Source organism: Elephas maximus, chromosome 6, assembly GCF_024166365.1.
Source record: "Elephas maximus indicus isolate mEleMax1 chromosome 6, mEleMax1 primary haplotype, whole genome shotgun sequence".
NCBI lineage: Eukaryota > Metazoa > Chordata > Mammalia > Proboscidea > Elephantidae > Elephas > Elephas maximus.
Window position 1 is genome coordinate 135,828,816 of NC_064824.1, and position 22,755 is coordinate 135,851,570.

Genomic DNA, 22,755 nt, shown 5'->3' on the forward strand with positions numbered 1-22,755 from the left:
GCAGAATTGGACTGGTTCCAAGAAGCAAGGGGTGTGAAATAGAAGTATCCTACGTCAGGAAAGGAAGGAGCCCTGGTCTTGCAGTGGTTAGGCACTTGACTGCTAAGTGAAAGGTTGGCAGTTCGAACCCACCTGTTGCTCTGTAGTCTTGGAAACTCTACGGGATAGTTCTACTCTGTCCTGTGTGTAAGCTCTCAGATGGAATTGACTCAATGACAATAGGTTTGGTTTTGGGTTTGTCAGGAAAATTCAATTAAAGAAGTTAAAAAGCAGAAGTGTTATAAGAAACATTTTGCATAAGAAGGAAAAAAGCATCATTTCTGGTACCTTGGTACCACTCATCTTATTTTTGAAAACAAAACAAAAAAGCCCTGCTAGGTAATGAGTGTCTCTGTGAGAGTAGAATCCCTATTATATCTTGTTAATTAAGAGATAGAAATCATCTTCAGCACTTATGAGATATGTATCCACCTATATCTATATCTACTGGAAACCCTGGTGGCATAGTGGTTACGAGCTACACACCTGCTAACCAAAAGGTCAGCAGTTCGAATCCACCAGATGCTCCTAGGAAACTCTATGGGGCAGTTCTACTCTGTCTTATAGGGTCACTATGAATTGGAATGGACTCGATGGCAACAGGTAGTATCTGCTCTCTATCTGTGTCTATATATACAGTTGATCTTCATTATTCACAGATTTCATATCTGCAAATTTACCTACTCACTAAAATATAATCATAACCCCCAAGTCAATTTTCTTGCCACCTTTGTGGTCATTCGCAGATGTGCCCAGATGGGTGAAAACTTTGAATCACCTGGTGTGCACAATCCCAGCCAAGGACAAACAAGGTGATGCTGTCCCCCTCCCCTTTTTTTTTCCATCTCTCCTCCTGTAAACAATTGTCCTTTTGGCTGTCTATTCAGTGCCATGTGTTTTGCATATTTGTGCTCTTTGTTGGCAATTTCACTTTTTAAAATGGCCCCAATTTTAGTACTGAAGTGCTACTGGGTAAGCTTCATCAGGCATGAATTATAGTGCTATTGGCCATGAGTTCAATGGTAATGAACAAATGAAATCTATTAAGTAAGGTGTCTTTAAACAGAAACACAGTAAAACAAGGTTGTACATCGATCAGTTGATGAAAATGTGTGACCAGAGGCTTGTAGGAACTTAACGCTCTGTTTCCCCTTTGAGCAATGTTTCAATGAAACCACTGAGAGCTGGAACTCAACAGGACTCTCTTATTTTTCTGGATCTTGCAAGTTTTCTACCTTTGTTAGAGTGTGGCTTACCCCATTTCTATCACTCACTCCTAATGGAAAGTATTTGAAATCTCCTTCTCTGACAGGTTTATGCCTTACATAGTGTCTCAGGTACCTAGTGCTGCTATAACAGAAATAACACCAGTGGATGACTTTAACAAAGAGAAATTTATTCTTTCAAAGTTTAGGAATATAGAAGTTCAAATTCAGGGCACCAGCTCCAGAGGAAGGCTTTCTCTCTCTCTTAGCTCTGTGGCAAGATCCATGCCATCAATCTTCCCCTGGTCTGGGAGCATGTCAGTGCAGGTACCCAGTGTCCAGAGGACATGCTCTGCTCCTGGCTCTGCATTCTTCGTTGTAGGAGGTCCTTCTCCTTTCTGCTTGATTCTCTATTTTATATCTGAAAAGAGATTAACTCAAGATACAACCTAATCATGTCGATTTAGTCCTGCCTCATTAAGGTAACTGCCTCTAAGCCTGCCTTATAACATCGTAAAAGCCATTGCTGTGGAGATGATTCTGACTCACAGTGATCCATAGGACAGAGTAGAACTTCCCCATAGAGTTTCCAAGGAGCAGCTGATGGATCTGAACTGCTGACCTTTTAGTTTGCAGTCGAATGTTTAACCACTGGGTCACCAGGACTCCCTTTAACATCAGAGTTTTAGGATTTACCACACAGAGGAAAATCACATCAGATCACAAAATTGTGGACAACGACATGATACTGGTGTTTATGGCCTAGCCAAGTTGACACATACTTTGGGGAGATACAATCGAATTCATGACTCATAGGCTCTGGATTTTATAGATTTTGTTGTGTTTATATATGTATATGCATACACATATATATGTGCCTGGTGGTGCAGTGGTTAAGCTAACTGAAAGATTGGCAGTTGAACCTCTGCAGCAGCTTCACAGCAGAAGAGACCTGGCAATCTGCTCCCGTAAAAATTATAGCCTAGATTATACCCTATGTGGCAGTTCTACTCTGCGACACGAGGTCACCATGAGTCAAAAATTGACTCACTGGCACCTAGCAACATCAACAATAGATATAGAGATAGAGATGTCAGTGAGGGGTATTCAATCATATTGAAAAACCAGACTGTAGTGATTGCACTTTATCTGGAGCTTACCTGCACTTGTATCTTAATTTTCATCCCAACATGTCCTTGTAGAGAGGATTCTGTATTACAACATGTAGTTATTAAGTTGTACTTGTAATTATTAGGAATTAAATGACAGTCATCAGAACCTAATTTCTTTGGTCAGTCAAACTGTTCCAAAACTACGAAGAGAATGTGCAAAGCCTTTCAAAGACCATAGCTTTGTGGACATTCCTTGGATGATGCTGTGACCGGCTCTTCCGGGGGGCCCTCCTTGAGAAGATACAATGATCACTTCCCTTATGCCCATGTGAAAGGGCCTCTCACCACAGCCCACCTGCCTCCTTTCCCAGGGGGTCTTGGCCACTTGGGCCTCCCTGGTTGTTTCTGGGAGCTCTTGCGCACGCTCACAGGCATCTGGCAGCTGTTCTTCCCCCTGTGTCTGAGGGACCTATGGAGAAGCCCCTTGCGGCCTGGCTAGTGGTTCCCACTGTGGGATCTCAGAGTCTTGTTCAGAGTCTGTTCTGAAGCCACTTACCCAGCCCTGCCAAGGGCCTCCTCTCCAGCCCTGTGTCCCCCCTTTGCCAAGTGGTCCCCAAATCATTCTGCCACTGCCTTGTCAATGTTTCTGTCCATTCTCTGATCCCAACTTCCCCCCAGCATCTCATGCAGTCTCTCCTGGAAAAAGTCTTTATTTTTAGGTCCTGCCCCTCTGCCCACTATAGAGTTGCTATGAGTTGGAACCGACTCGATGGCAATGGGTGACCGCTTCCCACAGTGGCTCAAATTGTGGCCAGAGGCTTGAGTGTTGAGCCATTCTTCTTGTTTCTGGTTGAGTCCTGTCTACTCCACAGTAACCTGATTTGCTACTGGGAGCCTCTGGTTTCAAATATCTTCACTTTAAAAGAGAGCTCAGCTTTACATTTCATTATTAGAAGGACCATTGGTTTTTTTTCCTCAGAAAAAAAGAATTCGATGATGAAGCCTAGTCTCTTCCACTTGCAATGCAGGGAACTCCTCAAGGTTTTCAAAGGACTCTCTCCGTTGGGACTGCATAGACCGTGGAGCCAGGTTCTGGCCAAATCATACCCCAAGATCGAGCACATCCTCTGCCCAGCCTGCACTCTGGGAAGGGATGATGAGAGCTCAGCCTGAGCCTGAGCAATGGCTGGAAGGGCCAGGTTTCCCCTCCCCTGCTGTCCTCCAGACTTCCCCTTGTCCTCATAATATTAGAGCAGAGGATAAGAGCTAAGAGTTGGATTTGAACCCAGCTGTGTGGAGACTGGGGCACGCAGCACAAATCTGAGCATACATTTCTCCAGCTGTGTAATGGAGCCACAGATAGTCCCAGTGTGAGTCAGGTAAGATCAAGTACACGGAAAAAAAAAAAAAAAAGCTTGAAAGCTGTAGATGTAACACTAATACGATGGGACTATTTTAGGGTAGAATAATAGGATGAGTTGGAATCGACTCCACGGCAGTTGGTTTGGTTTGGTGGAATAGGACGAAGGCCCTCAGACAAATTTAGTCCAACTTTCTCATGAAATGAGCAAGCAAATGGAGGCAGTTGGATGAATTGCCTGAGGCCACAGGCACAGGCCAGGGCAGAGGAGGATAGAACCCACTCCTTTAACCTTCCCACCCTAAGTTCACGCGTTTGCTCTGCACTATTTGTCCCATTATACAAGCCCTGGAAGAAAGCAGCAACAAGTAGGGAAGAGGAGTCCATGGATGTGACCAGCCTTCTCCCAGCCATGGGGTCTTGGGCCTCAGTTTCCTTATCTGTACAATGGAGCTGATGAAGTCTGCCTCTCCACCTAAGAGGGCTGTTTAAGCATCAAATGGGGCAACAAAGAGCATGTGAAAGTGCTCTGCAGGGTGTTGGGACCGAATCTGCCCTATCTCTTTCTTCCTTGGAGCCTAGCTCAATATAGGCTGGAATTTTCTCTCTCTGAGTTTTCTCTTTATCATAAAAAACACTCTGGATTTCTTGCAATGTTCTCTACAGAGCAGTTTTGAGAAACCCGTTGCTATGGAATTGATTCCTACTCATACTGAACCTATAGGACAGAGTAGACTTGCCCCAAAAGTAATCTTTATGGAAGCAGGCTGGTACATCTTTCTTCTGCAGAGCAGCTGGGAGCTTCAAACTACCAACCATTCAGTTAACAGTCAAGTGCTTGACCATTGTGTCACCAGGGCTCCTTAGTTTTCAGAAAACTAGATCCCAATTCCTCAGGGCTGGCCTTTTTGTTTTTGTTCCCCCCTCTTGTGTTCCAGAATCCTCTAGATCAGTGATTCCCAACTGGGGGTGATTTTCCCCCCAGGAGGCAATGTCTGAAGACATTTCTGGTGTTACAGTTAGGGTTTGCTACTGTCAACTAGTAGGTAGAGCCCAGGGATGCTGCTAAACATCCTTGCAATGACTGGGACATACCCTGCCCCTGCAGTAAAGAATTCTCCTTCCCCATAGATGTCAATACTGCTGAAGTTGAGAAATCCTGATCTAAATAAATTCCAGGAGAGCATCAGAGGCTTATCTCCAGCAGGGCTCCCAGCTGGAGCTCATCTTATTAACTGTGGGCAAGTCAGGAGAAAAAAACCTCAAAATGAAAGTCATTCTTCATAGGTACATAAAAAAAAAAAACTTAAGCCAATGTCTACATTGCCTTCAACACGTATCAAAAAACTGGAAACTTGGTTGATTAATAGTTTATGTCATTCTGTGAGAATGATACTAGGTGGGTTTTTTTTAAACATCTTTATTGAGATAATTCACATAACATAGAGTTCATCTATTTAAAATTTATAATTCAAAGTTTTTTAGTATTTTCCAAGAGTAAAACTCAGATTCTGAAAAATTGTAATTAAAGAGAGAGTTATTGAGAATACAGGCAACTTGAATCAAGGAGGCATCAAGTTTTACATAGTAAGATTAGCCACTCTGCTGAGGCACGGAACAATGATGGTTCATAATGGCAAAAAGCACAGGCAGCTGAGGTACAGCTATAAGTCTTTTCATTGGTAGCTGAGCGATCAGGAAACTGAAGGTGGGCTATGTCAGAAGTGGGGCTTTGTCTCAGATAGGACCACTATAGGTACGTGGTTGGGCAAGGATTAGTTCAGTGCGGGAGCCAGAGTGTTTTTCTGAGAATTGGCCAACCACCAAATGTTCGTGGGTGCAGTTGTTTCCTAAAACACATGAAAATAATCTAACAGAACATGCTTAGAAATGGGTTAAGATGGAGTCACTTTTAGAGAAATGGGTCAAGATGGAGTCACTCTTGCTCCCTTGATGTGAGTCCAGGATAGACCAAAAGCTCGTGTTGGATTATTCTGCTTGTGATTCCTTCCCTTTGATCAAGAATTTTCTTAAAATTCATGGATCATTATGCATGGACTTACTGTTACCTTGCTATATGTATGGTCTCATCTTCATGGTGAGCTGGTATTATGTCACCCAGAAAGGAGTAACTCATCTTTTGCAAGGGTTGTAAGTGGGCAAATGGGTGGCCACTTATGTTTTTTAAGTCGTTTAAGACCCTGGACACTATCAGAAGAGTGGCTCTAAGGTCACCAGATGGATAACTGGGCACCACTGCAAATATCTTTACCATGCTATTTCAAATCTCAGAGGACTGACTGGGTGGAAGGATGGATTTAAAGAGGAATCAGTTGGCATAGGCAAGGACTCAAGTGAAGGAACAGGTGAGTCTACAGAGGCCTCAACATTTTCTTCAAAGTACATGGCACACTGTTTATGAGTAGGGGTGAGTGCTTTGGTACAGAACTGGGTAATGCAAGAAAAGAAACATTTAATCAGGCAAAAGAAAATGGTAACAAAAAGGAGTATAACTAGCCTAGTTTTTACAAGAGAGCTGACATAAGATTTGATACCACTGGTAACCAGCTGACAACATCAAAGCAAGCATCAGGGCTGCTAGCATCTTCTATATGGAGCTAGGTAGCATTTGGTCAAATTTTCTTTCTTCCCTGTTCTAGCTACTCTTCCAGTGGTATTTATCCAGGTGCAACAAGAAGTGGCACATAGTCCTCCTCCTTGTGCTAATAGAAAGTCAAGACCTATTCTTTGGTCCAAAACTGTTTTAACTAAAGATGCCAAGGATTCACATTGTGCTGTAATGTTTCTGCAATGTATTTAGCTAGCTATTCCATAGTGGCTGAAATATTTTGGATGGCCCTTTTTAATTAGGCTAGTCTGACAAAGGAGAAGAATGAGCTAAGAAATCTATATTTTTCTATTGGATTATAATATCCATAAGTGTCTTTGATTCCTCTCTGATTCCTAACCAGGATATTTAGGTCATTAGTACAGTGTCTACTTTTATCATAAGAATGAATGTCTAAAGGAACTCCTAGAAGACTCAGGGTGCATTGGCCCATCATGTTCCATCCATCTAAACAGGGTAATGCCCAAGTGTGAGGTTCATGGTTCGGTTTTGGTACATTTTCTGTAGCATAATCTGATCCTCCACATAAGAATACATCTGCATCAGGAACACAAATCATGCCATTCCTGGTATAGTTCTGTGGGAAGGGAATGTTTTGATTAACTTGTTCAAGCCAGGGTTCTGTTACAGAGTTGTTACAAATGCACAACTGTCCATTTCTAAAGTTTTTTTTTTTTTTAATTTTTTTATTCCATTACATAGGGGGATAGATCTAGGGGTACCAAGCAAAGTATTTCTTAGGCAGTGAGGAAACGGAGAATGATCTAGGGACCTGTCTGTGTTTGAAATCTGAATAGGTAAGTTGACAAATAAGGTGACCTCTTTGGGTGCAAGTTGTAGAGCACTGCAACACTCAGTCATTTATTTAGGGTTGAGTTAAATTAAAGAATGGTATCTGAAGTTGCATTAACAATCCAGAAGGATACCAAAATCTGACACATGTGGCTTGCTTAAAGATGATCTCAAGTTTGGTGGTAGTGGGAGGTATAGAATTATACTTTAGTATGGGAGAAGCTAATGGATCCAAGAATTCATGTGAAGCCACTGGAGTGGGATGACAGATCCAACACTCAGTCATGATACCAGCACAAGCTACTGATTGTGCTCACTTCCTAAAAGCATTTTCCTTCCAGGTGTCAAAAATTTTTGAAAGCAGAAAAATAATACTTAAGAAGAACTCCATAATGTCAAAATGATAACTAGGATAATATATAGCAAGGAATAATGCCAAAATGATAAAGCAAGGTAATTATAGAAAGGTTATGAGTATGAAGCAAATTGCAAAAATGTCAATAGTTTGCATGGAAACCAGCAATGGTAAAACTTGTTTAAGGAAATTTCAGCTCAATTAGGAGCCAAGTTTTCTACAGGCCTGATCCAGAGGTCTTGGAAAGAGCTGTCCACTTCAGATGTCATCTGTTTCTGATTTCGAGGTCATCAGAATTGGAGCTGGAGTCCTTCCATGGGTTGGACAGTCCAGGCAGAGTTCCTTCAGCTGAGAGAGGTGAATCCAGGTCTTGACCCCCTGTAATTTGGCAGCACAAGTGTTTGTAAGAAGTATCAAGTATAGCACTTTCCATCTAGGTTTGAGAGAGTCTTTCAATTGGTGTTTTTTCTGTGAAACATAATATCCAGGTTGAATGTTGTCTACTCAAGACATTTCTTCCTTTTGATTCTTAAAAGCTTCTTTAACTTGTGTAAAGTGTTCATTAGAATATTGAATCAAAGATTTACAATATTGAAAGAGATCAAATTGAATTAAAATTGGTTCAGGGCAGTTTGCCCAATATGGAAGAGCTATTGGTTGTCCAGTAATAATTTCATGAGGGGTCATTTTGTGAAGTCCAAATGAAGTTGTCCTCAGAGGCAACTTTATTCCAAGGCAATTGTAGAGGTTTAGAAAGCTTGGCTAGTTGAGTTTTATTACATCATTAGTTCTTTCAACTAAACCAGAGGATTAAGGATGGTGAGAACACCGAAGTCTCTGAAAAGTAGGGAGAATTTTGCACATCTCCTGTCTTAGTTATCTAGCACTGCTAGAACAGAAATACCACAAGTGGATGGCTTTAACAAAGATAAATTTATTTCTTCACAGTAAAGTAAGCTAAACGTCCAAATTCAGGGTGTCAGCTCAAGGGGAAGGCTGTGTCTTGCTGCCGGACTTCTCATCAGTCTTCTCCTGGACTAGGAGCTTCTCTGCGTAGGAACCCTGGGTCCAAAGAATGCACTCTGCTCCTGGCACTGCTTTCTTTGTGGCACCAGGTCCCCCATCTCTCTGCTTGATTCTTTCTTTTATATCTCAGGAGATTGCCTCAAGACACTATCCAATCTTGTAGATTGAGTCCTGCCTCACTAACACAACTGCCACCCATCCTCCCTCATTAACATCATAGAGTCAGGATTTGCGACATATAGGAAAATCACACAATACCAGGAATTATGGCCCAGCCAAATTGAGGCACACATTTCTGGGGGGGACATAATTCAATTCATGAGAACACTTTAGTTATTTGTCCAGTAAAATGGATGTCTCTATCACTACAAAGGACTCTTGGGCTCCCCAGGTAGGAACAATATCCTTGAGAAGTTTCTAAACTACAAATGCAGCAGGAGCTTGATGACTGGGGAAAGCTTCCACCCAGTGAGAGAATTTGCAAATCATTACTAATACAAACTTGTAACCATTAGAGGGTGGAAGCTGGATGAAATAAATCTGCCATTCAAGAATAGGCCCTGAAGGCAGAGGAAATCTCCCAGGTGGTGCTGTATAAGGTTTACTGGAATTAAATTGAGAACAAATAGGACACTGGGAAGCCACTCGTTCAGCAACCTTATAAAAGTGCTCCCACCAATATTTCTTTAAGATTTCTATCATCTTATTGCTTCCCAAATGAACGTTCATATGCAATGCATCCAGTACAGCGGCTTGCCGGGATTTGGGACGTACTAAGTTCTCGTTGGGTTTCACCCATATCCCAGAGGTGGAGCACCAGAAACAATCATGTGGGGCTGATTTTTGATGTTCAGATAAATCCTTTAAGGTCACTCTGGTTTTCTATAAGCATATTAAAAGGTTGTTCGTCATCCAAAGCAGTGCCCTGAGGTGAGGGACCATACAGAACTGTTAAAAGTTTTTGCAAAGCATTAACAGGATGGAAACAAAGACGGAGTGCGATCTTCAAAACTGAGAAAAAACGTGTTCTACCGTGGCAGAACAATATCCCCATCAACGGGATTCTAAAGCCCTGATTAGTTCATCTGCCACTATTCCTGTCTTATCATGGCAGCAATTTTGAACCATAGGGACATGTGAGCATTCCAGCAAAATGGGTTTTTTATTAGGCCTGCTGCACAGTCCAGTGGTTGAAACCTGATGACAGCTCGCCTGCTCCCATTCCTTAATTTAATTTGTCAGTTTAATTGTTGGTGTTTATAAAGTGACTTTGAAATTTCTTTTGGGTCAGATTTTTATGGGCAATAGTTTACAGGTGCCATGATTGTTTTATTTCTATTAACTATCCCTCCTTTTCCTCATGCTCGTGAGTGGAATCATCAGAATCATGAAGGAGGGTGATGTTCTTAAACGGTGTTTGGGAAGCTGTTCTATCAGCCATGCTGTTTCCTTTAATTTCCTGTTTGTGGAACCTCTTTTGGCTGATGCTCTTGAATTTTAATTACAATGATCTCAGAGAGGAGCAAGAGGGCTTCCAGGCGGTCTGCTTCTAAAGGACCATTTTAAGTTGAACACCAGAAGATGTTAACAATCCTCTTTGTTTCCATAACTTGCCAAAATCATGAGTAATTCCAAGAACATATCTAGATTCTATGTACACTGATCATTCAGAAGGCAGTTTATAAGACCTCTTGCAACAGGCTGATTGCTTCAGCCTGTTGATGTGAAGTGACTTCAGGAAGGGTACCATCTTAGAGGACCCCAGTGGAAGTGGTCATGGCATATCCTCCCTGGTAATGAGAGCTGATATGTTCAGGCTTTAAATATGACCCATCAACCAATAGAACTAAATCAGTACTGATGATGGGTTTTCTTGTAAATCTTGTCTAGAAGACAAAAGCTGTTCAGTAAGGTTCACTGAATGTAATGGGGTTGGTTGTCATCATCATTAGGTAGAGGTAGAGGCAGCGACATAGCCAGACCCAGAGAGTATGTAACCAAATATTACAAGCTGCTAAAAGGAGTACATCATAAGAAGTCAGCCTACTACCTGAGAGATGTTGAGTTAATGTCGAATTTCGGATGGCTGACACCACATGAGGGACATAAGTGTCAAGACAATTTCCTAGAACTATATCTGCTATGGCCTCAAGTAGTCTAGCAGTTGCAGCAACTGCTCTGAAGCAAGGTGGGCAGCCCCTAAAAACAGGGTCTAATTCAATGGCCTAATAACGGTGGGCCTCTGTGGTCCTCTGTGTTTTTCACTGAGGACTTCTAAAGCATTCCCAGAAGTTTCTGGATAAAAAGTAGAAGGTATAAATTATAATCAGGAAGCCTTAGAGCAGGGGTGCTTGTTAAAGCCTTGGTGGCGTAGTGGTTAAGAGTTCGGCTGCTAACCAAAATGTTTGATGTTTGAATCCACCAGCTGCTCTGGTAGAGTCTATGGGGCAGTTCTACTGTGTCCCAAAATGTAACTATGAGTGGGAATTGATTCGACAACTAGTTTGTTTTGTTTTGGTTATAGTTCAGTGTTGGCTTTTTGGCCATCTTCAGAACGTTGAGTCAGGTTCAGAACCTTTGAAAATTTGGTACATGGATTGAGCTAACAAAGAAAACTTAGGTTTTCTAGCTCTGCAATAACTGCAGAATCCTAAAAATCCCCTCAGTTGCTTTTTTTGTAGTGGAGACATGATAAGATATGATAGCTTCTTTTCGTTTGGGGTCCATAGTGATTTCTTTTGCTGAAAAGACATGCCTCAAGTATTTAAACAAACAAAAATATTTAAACAAAATTTGAGCTAATTTCAATTTTTTCTTTGGAGGCTTTGTGCCCTCTTGTGGCCAAATGTTGTAACAACAGAATATTAGCTGTGAGACATGCCTGTTGAGAGCTGGGATAGACCGTAAGTCATCCACGTATTGTAATAATGTGGAACTTTGCGTAAATTGTAAAGGTTGTACATCAACATGTAAAATCTGAGTCAAGTAGGTGGGAGACTTGGTGAACCCTGGGGCATTACAGTCCACGTGAATAATTGGTCCTCTCAAGTGAAAGCAAATAAGTATTAGCTGTCTGCATGAACGAGGATGCTGAAAAAAAGGGCATTTCAAAGTTTGACTACTGTGAAGTGTGTTGCTTCAGGGGGTACATTACAAAGAAGTAAGTGCAGATTGGGGACTATGCAGAATCTAGGAATTAGTATACAGTTAACGGCACATAGGTCCTGTACAAGTCTCCAGCCCTGATTATTAGGTTTCTTAACAGGAAAAACAGAATTATTGCAGAGACTAGTGGGAGAAATTATTAAATTAGAAAGCTTTAGTTAGAAAGTCTTGAATTATTGGGTTAAACCCTTCTCTAGCTTTTCTTTTTAAAGGGTACTGTGAAATTTTCAGGTAAAGGTATAGAGGTGTCTGTTTGAATGTTAATTTTTTCAACTGATAGGACCTGACCAACATCAGTAGACATGGTGACCCATATGCTTTTAGGTACAGAAGACAGGAAATCTGCAGAACTGAGTAAAATAAGGGAGTGACTCTCTTGTGTTTGCAAGCTAAGTGCTTTGAGATAACAGCAGCCCTCTTCATTTGTAGTATTTTCTATTCCACAAGAGCCAATTGATTGGTTGGTTTCAGGCAAGTCTAATAGCGATCCTCCTGTTTATGAAACTTTTATTTGACATTTCCTTTTGGATGAAAGATCTCTTCCTAAAAGGTTTCTTGGGTATCTAAACTAAGTAAAAAATGGATGCATGTCTTCAACAGGGCCTCAGGAGATCAAAATAAGTTGAGATCGGGAAAAATTTTGTTCTCAATTAGTAACCCCCACTATCTTTGATGTTTTGTTACTCTAGGGCAGCGCCTACATCAATGCCAAGGTCCCTGACCTGCTAGGTTTCCTTGAGTCCTTATGAAACTCCATTTTAGGGGGACACACTCACACAGGGGGGCCTGGCCTGAAGAACCTGGGGTCTGTAGTGCCTTTTCTTTCTCCTCTCCACACCTGGCTGGTGCTGCCCTCCCTCCACGTCCTGTTCTCAAAGTCCTACCTCGCTCCTGCCAGCTTCAGGGACCTGCACCGTGCTTCCTTTGGACTGTCCTCAGGTCTTGCTGAAAGGAGCCCTGATGGCACAGTGGTTAAGTGCTTGGCTGCTAGCCAAAAGTTTGGCAGTTACAAACCACCAGCTGCTCCGCTGAGGAAAGATGTAACAGTCTGCTTCCGAAAAGATTATAGCCTTGGAAACCATATGGGGCTGTATTACTCTGTCGTCTTGGGCACTGGAGCCCTGGTGGTACAGTTGTTAAGAGCTCAACTACTAACCAAAAGGTTGGCAGTTTGAATCTAAGAACCACTCTTTGGAAACTGTATGGGGCAGTTCTACTCTGTCCTATAGGGTCGCTATGAGTCGCAATACACTCGAAGGCAATGGCTTTGGAAGTCGTTCTGCTGTGTAGATCCAGACCAGGATGTTGCCACCTGCTGACCCTGATCACTGTGAGCAGGACACCCTGCAGGCACTCCTCCCCAGGAGGCAGCCTTGGAGGCCCGCAGCCAGCTGGCACTGAGCAGCCTCCATACCCTGCCCATGCCCTCCACAATGCATTTCCATCCTGGCTGGATTCCCGGCATCAGCACTGTGCAGGGGTAGTTCTTCTCCTTCCTGTCCAGGCAGCATACATCCTGCTCCAAGGGGCTAGGTTAGAACCAACCCTTGCATAGCAGCCCAGCTGTGTGGTTGTGTGGCTGTGTGGGTGTGGGCGACTAGCTCCGGGAAAGTCTGTTTCAGAATTGTAGGAACCACCTTTCACTTAGACAGCCTGCTTTCCACAATCACCACCTTCTTGGGCTACCTTCAGGCATGAAATGAGCAGGTAGAAAACAGGTCACCCACCCTCCCTGTCTTTTACCCTGTGACTTTCCCGTGTGATTTCTACACTGACTGCCCTTTTATTTTCTCACCTTCTCTTCTGTTCCTTTTTACTGCTTCTCTCTCTCTCTTTCACTCTCATCTCTCCCTCACTCCATCTCTTTCTCTCTCATCTCTCCCTCTCCATCTCCCCCTCCCACTCCCCCTTCTTCCTCCCCACTCATCGCTTTCCCAGGGCAGGGTTGGCTCATTGAGCCTGTTTTCAGGAACTACTTTTTGGCTACCAAAGGACCTTTCAGTTCATACCCTACATGTGCAGAGTAGAACTGCTCCTTAGGGTTTTCCAGACTTTGGCCTTTCAGAAGCACATCACCAGACCTGCTGTCCAAGGCACTTCTGGGAGGGTTGAAACTGCCAATCTTCTGGTCAGTAGTTGAAAACTTAAATGTTTGCACCCCCTGGGGAGTGCTTCGGTAAAGATTAAAGCCAAGAAAACCCTACGGAGCTCAGTTCTACTCTGTGACACGTGGGGTGTCCATGAGTTGGATTTGACTTGACAGCAATTAAGAACAGAGGTAGACCTGTGAGGGTTAGATTTGCTGCAGGAAAGAGAAGTCCTACCAACAGCAATGGCTTATACAAGTGTGGGCAGGAAGTTCTATCTGACTCCTTCCATCCACTCCGCATCCCTCAGCGCACCTTTCAATCTTGCCATCATTGTGATCCCCAGAACTTGAGGTGGGCAACTCCATTTTGTAGTGTAGAATCTGTTAGGGTAACTCTTCCTTTTTGCTCTGAGAAAAGTTGATAAGAAATTTGATACACACTGATAGCTGTTGACTTGTAGACATGACTGACGAGGTGGAATCTAGGGAGCTCAGGATGTGGCGTAGCAGCAGGCCTCCAGAGGCCTTCCCAACTTGTCCTCAAACTGCCACCCTGACTCTTTGGAGAGGGAGAGGCAGATAGGTGGGGACAAAGAGAGAAATAAACCCGGAAGCTCAGGAACAAGCTGATAAGGAACCTCATTGGCCCAAGTTACCTGTGTGCTTAGAGATAGTTAAATATTAGTTTGGCTTTTTTCATATCAAAAGGCAAAATTCAGAGCAAGGGAGAGGTAGGCTGTGTTTGGGAAGAATACTGGTTAGTTTAGGGAAATAGCCAGGAAGCCTGTGGTTTAGGCAGTGTGAACGATTCATCATCATCATTATTTCACTTTCACTCCCTCCAGCATGGCCTTCCTTCTGCAAGCATTTCAGAGGGCTTCTGCTGGGGTTTTCTTATTAGCACTTTGGGGTGTGACTGGAGGTGAGAAGCTGCTGGTTGTTCCTCAGGATGGAAGCCACTGGCTTAGTATGAAGGAGATAGTTGAGCTTCTCAGCGAGAGGGGACACGACATTGTGGTGTTGGTGCCAGAAGTGAATTTGCTTCTGAGGGAATCCAAATACTACACAAGAAAACTCTATCCAGTGCCGTACCCCCAGGAAGAGATGAAGGACCGATACCGCTCTTTTGGAAACAGCCATTTTGCTGAGAGATCTTACCTGAGCACCCCTCAAACAGAGTATAGGAATATCATGATTGTTATCAACATGTACTTTACCAACTGCGAGAGCCTCCTGAAGAACTCGGAGACCCTGCAATTCCTCAAGGAGAGTAAGTTCGATGCCCTTTTCACAGACCCAGCCTTGCCCTGTGGTGTGATCTTGGCTGAGTACCTGGGCCTGCCCTCTGTGTACCTCTTCCGGGGCTTCCCATGTGCCCTGGAGTACAAGTTCAATGGAAGCCCAAGCCCCGTGTCCTACATTCCCAGGTACTATACTCAGTTCTCAGACCAGATGACTTTCTGCCAACGGGTGGCCAACTTCCTCGCTAATTTGTTGGAGACCCCTCTACTTTACCTTCTGTTTTCGAAGTACCAGGATCTTGCCTCAGATCTCCTTAGGAGAGATGTGGACTTAGTCAGTTTATATCAGAAGGGCTCCATTTGGCTGTTAAGGTATGACTTCGTGTTTGAGTTCCCCAGGCCAGTCATGCCCAACATGGTCTTCATTGGAGGGACCAACTGCAAGAAGGTGGAACGTCTAGCTCAGGTTGGTGGTTTTACCTATTTTTGATTGCCCTGTTTCTTAGAAAGTAGACACAAATCATTCATACGTGCTCTGTCTTTCCTTATTCAGTCAGCCTCTCCAGCCCACCTGGGAGGGCTGCCTGAAGAAATGGTGGTCTTCCTTCCAATAAAAGGGAAAGGGGCTCCAGGTAGGGAGTAGAGGGGGCGATAATACATTTGAGACTGAGGTGATGCAGAGGATTTGGATGAAGACAGGACTGGTGTTAGGTTATCTGGGGAGAGACTCAGAATCACAGAATGAGCCCATACAGCCTGTTGAGGAGACAGAGGAGGAGGATTGCCCAAGGGAACAAGAACTGGGAGGACATTTTAGGTCAAAACCCATTCCTGAAACTCTGTCCCATGCAGTTGCCCTGGGCCCTAAGTCAGGGACCAACAAACTACAGCCTGTGGGCCAGATCTGGCCAGAGGCCTGGTTTTGAATGACCCAGAGCTGAGAGTGGTTTTTACATTTTTAAAGGGTTGTTGAACAGCAAGAACACCATACACAATATGTGACGGAGACATATATGGTCTCTAACGCCTGCATAGTTATTATTTGGCTCTTTAGAGGAAAGTTTGCTGGCCCCCTGACCTGGAGTTGGCAGGGTTACTTTGGAAAATGAAAATATATATTGCGTATTTGAGTAATTGCAATTCTGAAAGCCTTCAGGCCACTCCTTATGTTTTACACCAGAATTCTCTTTTGTAATGCACTTTCACCAGAGGAAAACATCAGATAGGCTCCAAACACCTTTACTACCCAGCTTTAACATCTATTAATTTCCTTGTTAACAAGGTGCATAATGGCTATAGCTACTGTGAAAAGAGAGGGGCAGAGATGATGAGCTGAATTGAACTGGTTCCAAGGAGCAAAGGGTGTGAAATAGAAGCCTCCTATGTCAGGAAAAGAAGGAGCCCTAGTGGCACAGTGGTTAAATGCTTGCGTGCCAACTAGAAGGTTGGCAGTTCAAGTTCACCAGTGGCTCCACAGGAGAAAGATGTGGTAGTCTGCTTCTGTAAAGATTTACAGCCTTGGAAATCCTACGGAACAGTTCTACTCTGTCCTACAGGGTCACTGTGATTTGGAATCAACTCGATGGCAGTGGGTAATCTTTATGGAAGCTGGCTGCCACATCTTTCTCCCACGACATGGGTGGTGGGTTCATACCACCAACCTTTTGGTTAGCAGCTGAGTGCTTAACCACTGTACCACCAGGGATTCTTCGTTTTCAGAAAAACTAGATTCCAGTTTCTCAGGGCTAGACCTTCTATTCTCGTTTCCTCATTTTGTGTTCCAGAATCATCTAGATCAGTGATTCTCAACTGGTGGTGATTTTGCCCACCAGGAGCCAATGTCTGAAGATATTTCTGGTGTTACAGTTAAGGGCTGCTGCTGTCACATACTTTGGACATGTTATGAGGAGGGATGAGTCCCTCGACATCATGTTTGGCAAAGTAGAAGGTCAGCAAAAGAGAAGACTCTCCATGAGATGGATTGACACAGTGGCTGCAACAGTGGGCTCAAGCATTGCAACAATTTTGAGAATGATGCAGGCCTGGGTATTATCTCGTTCTGTTGTGAATGGGGTCGCTACGAGTCAGAACTGGCTCACGGCATCTAACAACAACAACTGTCAACTAGTAGGTAGAGGCCAAGGATGCTGCCAAATATCCTACAATGCACAGGACATACCCATCACAGCAACAAACAATTCTCCTTTGAAAAAAAATTAACAGTGGTGAAGTTGAGAAATCCTGATCTAAAAAAATTTTAGGTAAACATTAGAGTCTTCTCTCCAGCAGGGTCCGAGGTGGGTGGTGTAGGGGCAGCAACGGTCCTGTGCCCACCTCTGAGCACATCTTGTCTCCTTACAGGGTTTTCTACGAGTAACACATCCAGGCTGAAATTTCAACATTTATGGGTTGACCTGAAGGTTGAACTCTGGGCAAGTCATGGGAACAAAACCCCAAAATGCCAAGTCATTCTGAATAGGCAGTTTTAAAAAATACAACTTAATCCAATGTCTACAATGCCTTTACTGTGGTGCTTCTCTCTGAAAACCGTGTACTTATCTTTATGACCCATTATCTGAAGATTACCAACATGTGGAAGATCTTGGCAGGAGTGTTTCTGTTAAGGAGTAATTATCTGAAGAATGGCTAATGCTAGGGTGAATCAGGGTTAAAAAAAAAAAAAAAAAGCATTCAGTATGAAATCAGAGAAAGAAAAAAACCATTGCCATCGAGTTGATATCGACTCATAGTGGCCCTATAGGAAAAGTAGAACTGCCCCATATGGTTTGCAAGGAGTGCCTGGTGGATTCAAACTGTTGACGTTTTGGTTGGGAGCTCTAGCTTTTAACCACTATGTCACCAGGGTTTCCATTCAATATGAGTATCCAAAAAACTAGAAACTTGGCTGATTAATAATTTAGGTGATTCTAGGAGAATGACGTTAATTTTTTTAAACAGCTTTATTGAGATAATTCACTTATCATATGTCTTAGTCATCTAATGCTGGTATAAGAGAAATACCACAAGTGGATGGCTTTAACAAAGACAAGTTTATTCTCTCACAGCCTAGTAGGCTAGAAGTCTGAATTAAGGGTGTCAGCTCCAGGGGAAGGCTTTCTCTGGGCTCAGGAGGAAGGTCTTTGTCTTCAGTCTTCCATTAGTCTAGGAGCTTCTCCATGCAGGAGCCCCGGGTCCAAACGATGTGCTCTGCTCCTGATGTTGCTTTCATGGTGGCATACGGTCACTTTGTCTCTCTGTTTGCCTCTCTCTTCTATATCTCAAGAGATTGGCTGAAGACACAATTCAATCTTAAAATGACTCCTGCCTCATTAACATAACTGCCACTAATCCCATCTCATTAAGATCGTAGAGATGCAATTCAATCCATGACACCATTGAATTCACCTGTTTAGAGTTTACAATTCCGTGGTCTTTGGTATATTCACTGAGCTGTGCAACCACCATCACAAACAATTTTAGAACATTTTCAGTCACTCCAAAAAGAAATACCGTATCCATTAGCAGTCACTCCTTATTCCCACCTTCTACCAACACCTGACAGCCACTAATCTCCTTTCTGTCTTTATGAATTTGCCTATTCTGGATATTTCATATGAATTAAATCATGTGATATGTGACTACCTTTTTTTGCATTTGTAGCATTACTTTTTATTACCAAATGTCCAGGCATGGACCAGTAACTTGAAATTTGCCTCCAAAATTGGAAGGTGCCAAGAGACTGAAGAAAGAGGCAGGCAAATCCAGTGTGGTGACATAAGAATTTGACAAGGACCTCTTACAAACAAGGTGGTCCCTGCTCGCCCAAAGACCATGCAGATCTCTGTACCCAGCAATAGGCAGGGTGGAAATTTTATAGTGGTCAAGGACAAAAGTGGCTTCAAGCCATGGAGTTACAAGACTGCTTCAGCAAGGTAACAAAACTGGGATTGGAAAACAGCAGTGAACTAACAGAAAGAGCTGTGAACAAACAGAAAGCACGAGGGCAGCCATGTTAGGCTTCCTGAACCCTGTTTTCCCCTTCAGTCCACCCTCAAGGCCATTTCATAAAATCTCACACATTCCCCCTCTCCCGCAAAGTCTCTGAGGGCCCCAAGAGAAGGTGTCACTGTTGGGACAGACAGTTTTGCTGTAGCTGGAGGCACAGACCACACCAGCAGTATAGATAAACACGACAGACAATCCCTATACTCAGGAAAAGAACAAGACCCATCAAAGCATCATGCCAACTAGAGAGGAAATAGGAAAACCAGGCAGCCAAAGCAGACCAGCCATCAGGTGTGTCCAGGGTTTCTATCAGTTTCTTCTTGTGGCCTAACAGATCAGTTATGTCCTGGTGGTACTATGGTATATAGGTATAACATTCAGTCTTTATTATGGCACATATCCCACCTTGAATGGCTGTTAGAATGTCCAGATCCATTCAGTTTTGAAGGGCTACCTTCCTTATTTGGGTGGTTTTAGCAATTAATAGCCACAAACTTATCTGCTGTCATTCAGGACATCTTTAGTAAAATTAGTTAAGGCTTCAATTTGTCTCATTACTTCTAAGGACCCCATAGGGGGAATAAAAACAGTCAAAAGGTAATCATACTGGTGGAAAAGGCCCACCTGGCCTTAACTATGCAGTAATTCAGAGGTTTTGGTATAGTTTTCTTGACAGTCTCTGCAGTATAGGGTGACCCCAAAGTGCAGCACCCTATCAAGTCTTATGGTAACCAGGGGCACGAGTAGTGGCCACACAGCCATCGGGTGCCGTTAGGAGGGGGCTATGCTCCTGCCTTCCAGCTGGGGTGTTTATATTGCAACCAGTTAGTGGTATTTTATATTATCACCCATTGGCAGTGGAACACAGAGTTGAGCCCACTATGAGAGAGGAAGACTTTGAGGGAGATGGATGGCGATATTGAGGAAAGACAGGGGAGTGTTGGTTCTTTTGTAATGGAAAAAAATCTTCAGCAGTTAACATGATGTCATCAATGTAATGAAATCAATGGACAGCAGCGGGGAAGGGGAAAAGAGTCAGATCTCTAACAGCCAAACCATGGCAAATAGTGGAACTGTGTAGATATCCTTGGGCGTGGGGGAGGAGCACTTGAAATATCCATTTCTGCCCCTCCCAGGTGAAGGCAAACCGGTCCTGTGTGGGCTGGGCTACAGGAACAGTAAAGAAAGCCTTGGCCAGATCTAACACAGCATGTATGAAAAATTGACGCCTTTGAATTGTGGTGTTGGAGAAGAATATCGAATATACCATGGACTGCTGAAAGAATGAACAAATCTGTCTTGGAAAGTGTACAAGCAGAATGCCTCTTGGGAGCAAGGATGGCAAGACTACCTCCCACAAAATTTGGACGTGTTTTCAGGAAGGACCAGTCCCTGGAGAAGGACATCATACTTGGTAAAGTAGATTGTTGTTGTTATTGTTGTTAGGTGCCGTCCAGTCTGCTCCGACTCACAGAGACCCTATGCACAATAGAATGAAACACTGCCTTGTCCTGCGCCATCCCCACAATCGTTGCTATGCTTGAGCCCTTGTTGCAGCCACTGTGTCAATCCACCTCATTGAGGGTCTTCCTCTTTTTCGCTGACCCTGTACTCTGCCAAGCATGATGTCCTTCTCCAGAGACTGATCCCTCCTGACAACATGTCCACAGTATGTAAGACGCAATCTCACCATCCTTGCCTCTAAGGAGCATTCTGGTCACACTTCTTCCAAGACAGATTTGTTCATTCCTTTGGGGGTCCATGGTATATTCAATATTCTTCGCCAACACCACAATTCAAAGGCGTCAACTCTTCTTCGGTCTTCCTTATTCATTGTCCAGCTTTCACATGCATATGATGTGACTGAAAATACCATGGCTTGGGTCAGGCACACCTTAGTCCTCAGGGTGACATCTTTGCTTTTCAACACTTTGAAGAGGTCCTTTGCAGCAGATTTGCCCAGTGCAATGCATCTTTTGATTTCTTGACTGCTGCTTCCATGGGCGTTGATTGTGGATCCAAGTAAAATGAAATCCTTGACAACTTCAATCTTTTCTCCGTTTATCATGACGTCGCTCACTGGTCCAGTTGTGAGGATTTTTGTTTTCTTTATGTTGTGGTGTAATCCATACTGAAGGCTGTGGTCTTTGATCTTTATTAGTAAGTGTTTCAAGTCCTCTTCACTTTCAGCAAGCAAGGTTGTGTCATCTGCATAACGCAGGTTGTTAATGAGTCTTCCTCCAATCCTGATGCCCCGTTCTTCTTCATATAGTCCAGCTTCTCGGATTATCTGTTCAGCATACAGATTAAATAGGTATGGTGAAAGAATACAACCCTGCTGTACACCTTTCCTGACTTTAAACCAATTAGTATCCCCTTGTTCTGTCTTAACAACTGTGTCTTGATCTATGTAAAGGTTCCTCATGAACACAATTAAGTGTTCTGGAATTCCCATTCTTCCCAGTGTTATCCATAGTTTGTTATGATCCACACAGTCGAGTGCCTTTGCATAATCAATAAAATGCAGGTAAACATCCTTCTGGTATTCTCTGCTTTCAGCCAGGATCCATCTGACATCAGCAATGATATCCCTGGTTCCACGTCCTCTTCTGAAACCGGCCTGAATTTCTGGCAGTTCCCTATCAATACACTGCTGCAGCCGTTTTTGAATGATCTTCAGCAAAATTTTGCTTGCGTGTGATATTAATGATATTATTCTATAATTTCCACATTCGGTTGGATCACCTTTCTTGGGAATAGGCATAAATACGGGTCTCTTCTAATCAGCTGGCCAGGAAGCTGTCTTCCATGTTTCTTGGCATAGACGAGTGAGCATGTCCAGAGCTGCATCTGTTTGTTGAAACATCTCAATTGATATTTCCTCAATTCCTGGAGCCTTGTTTTTCGCCAATGCCTTCAGAGCACCTTGGGTTTCTTCCTTCAGTACCATCGGTTCCTGATCATATGCCACCTCTTGAAATGGTTGAATATCGACTAATTCTTTTTGGTATAATGACAATGTATATTCCTTCCATCTTCTTTTGATGCTTCCTGCATCATTTAATATTTTCCTCATGGAATCCTTCACTATTGCAACTCAAGGCTTGAATTTTTTCTTCCGTTCTTTCACCTTGAGAAACACCGAGCGTGTTCTTCCCTTTTGGTTTTCCATCTCCACCACTTTGCACATGTCATTATAATACTTTACTTTGTCTTCTTGAGACGCCTTTTGAAATCTTGTGTTTAGTTCTTTTACTTCATCAATTCTTCCTTTTGCTTTAGCTGCTCGACGCTCAAAAGCAAGTTTAAGAGCTTCCTCTGACATCCATCTTGGTCTTTTCTTTCTTTCTTGTCTTTTCAGTGACCTCTTGCTTTCTTCATGGATGATGTCCTTGATGTCATTCCACAACTCGTCTGGTCTTTGGTCACTAGTGTTCAATGCGTCAAATCTATTCTTGAGATGGTCTCTTAATTCATGTGGGATATACTCTAGGTCATATTTTGGCTCTTATGGACTTGCTCTGATTCTCTTCAGTTTCAGCTTGAACTTGCATATGAGCAATTGATGGTCTGTTCCACAGTCGGCCCCTGGCCTTGTTCTGACTGATGAGATTGAACTTTTCCATCGTCTCCACAGATGTAGTCAATTTGATTTCTGTGTGTTCCATCTGGCGAGGTCCATGTGTATAGTCACCATTTATGTTGGTAAAAGAAGGTATTTACAATGAAGAAGTTGT

The 22,755-nt window shown here is 43.2% G+C and overlaps 1 protein-coding gene across 3 annotated transcripts in view; it reads left to right on the top strand.

Annotated features, from left to right (window-relative positions):
* The window catches only part of LOC126078229 (UDP-glucuronosyltransferase 1-6-like), a 220,496-nt gene that overhangs the window by 45,039 nt on the left and 152,702 nt on the right, over positions 1-22,755 (top strand). Inside the window, exon 1 of one of the 3 annotated variants that reach the window (XM_049888494.1) lies at positions 14,619-15,479. The exons of the other annotated variants lie outside the window; for them this stretch is intronic. Within the exon in view, the coding sequence (XP_049744451.1) occupies positions 14,619-15,479 (861 nt within the window). Of the gene's footprint in view, positions 1-14,618; positions 15,480-22,755 lie in introns of those variants that run through there. 3 annotated transcript variants of the gene reach the window in all.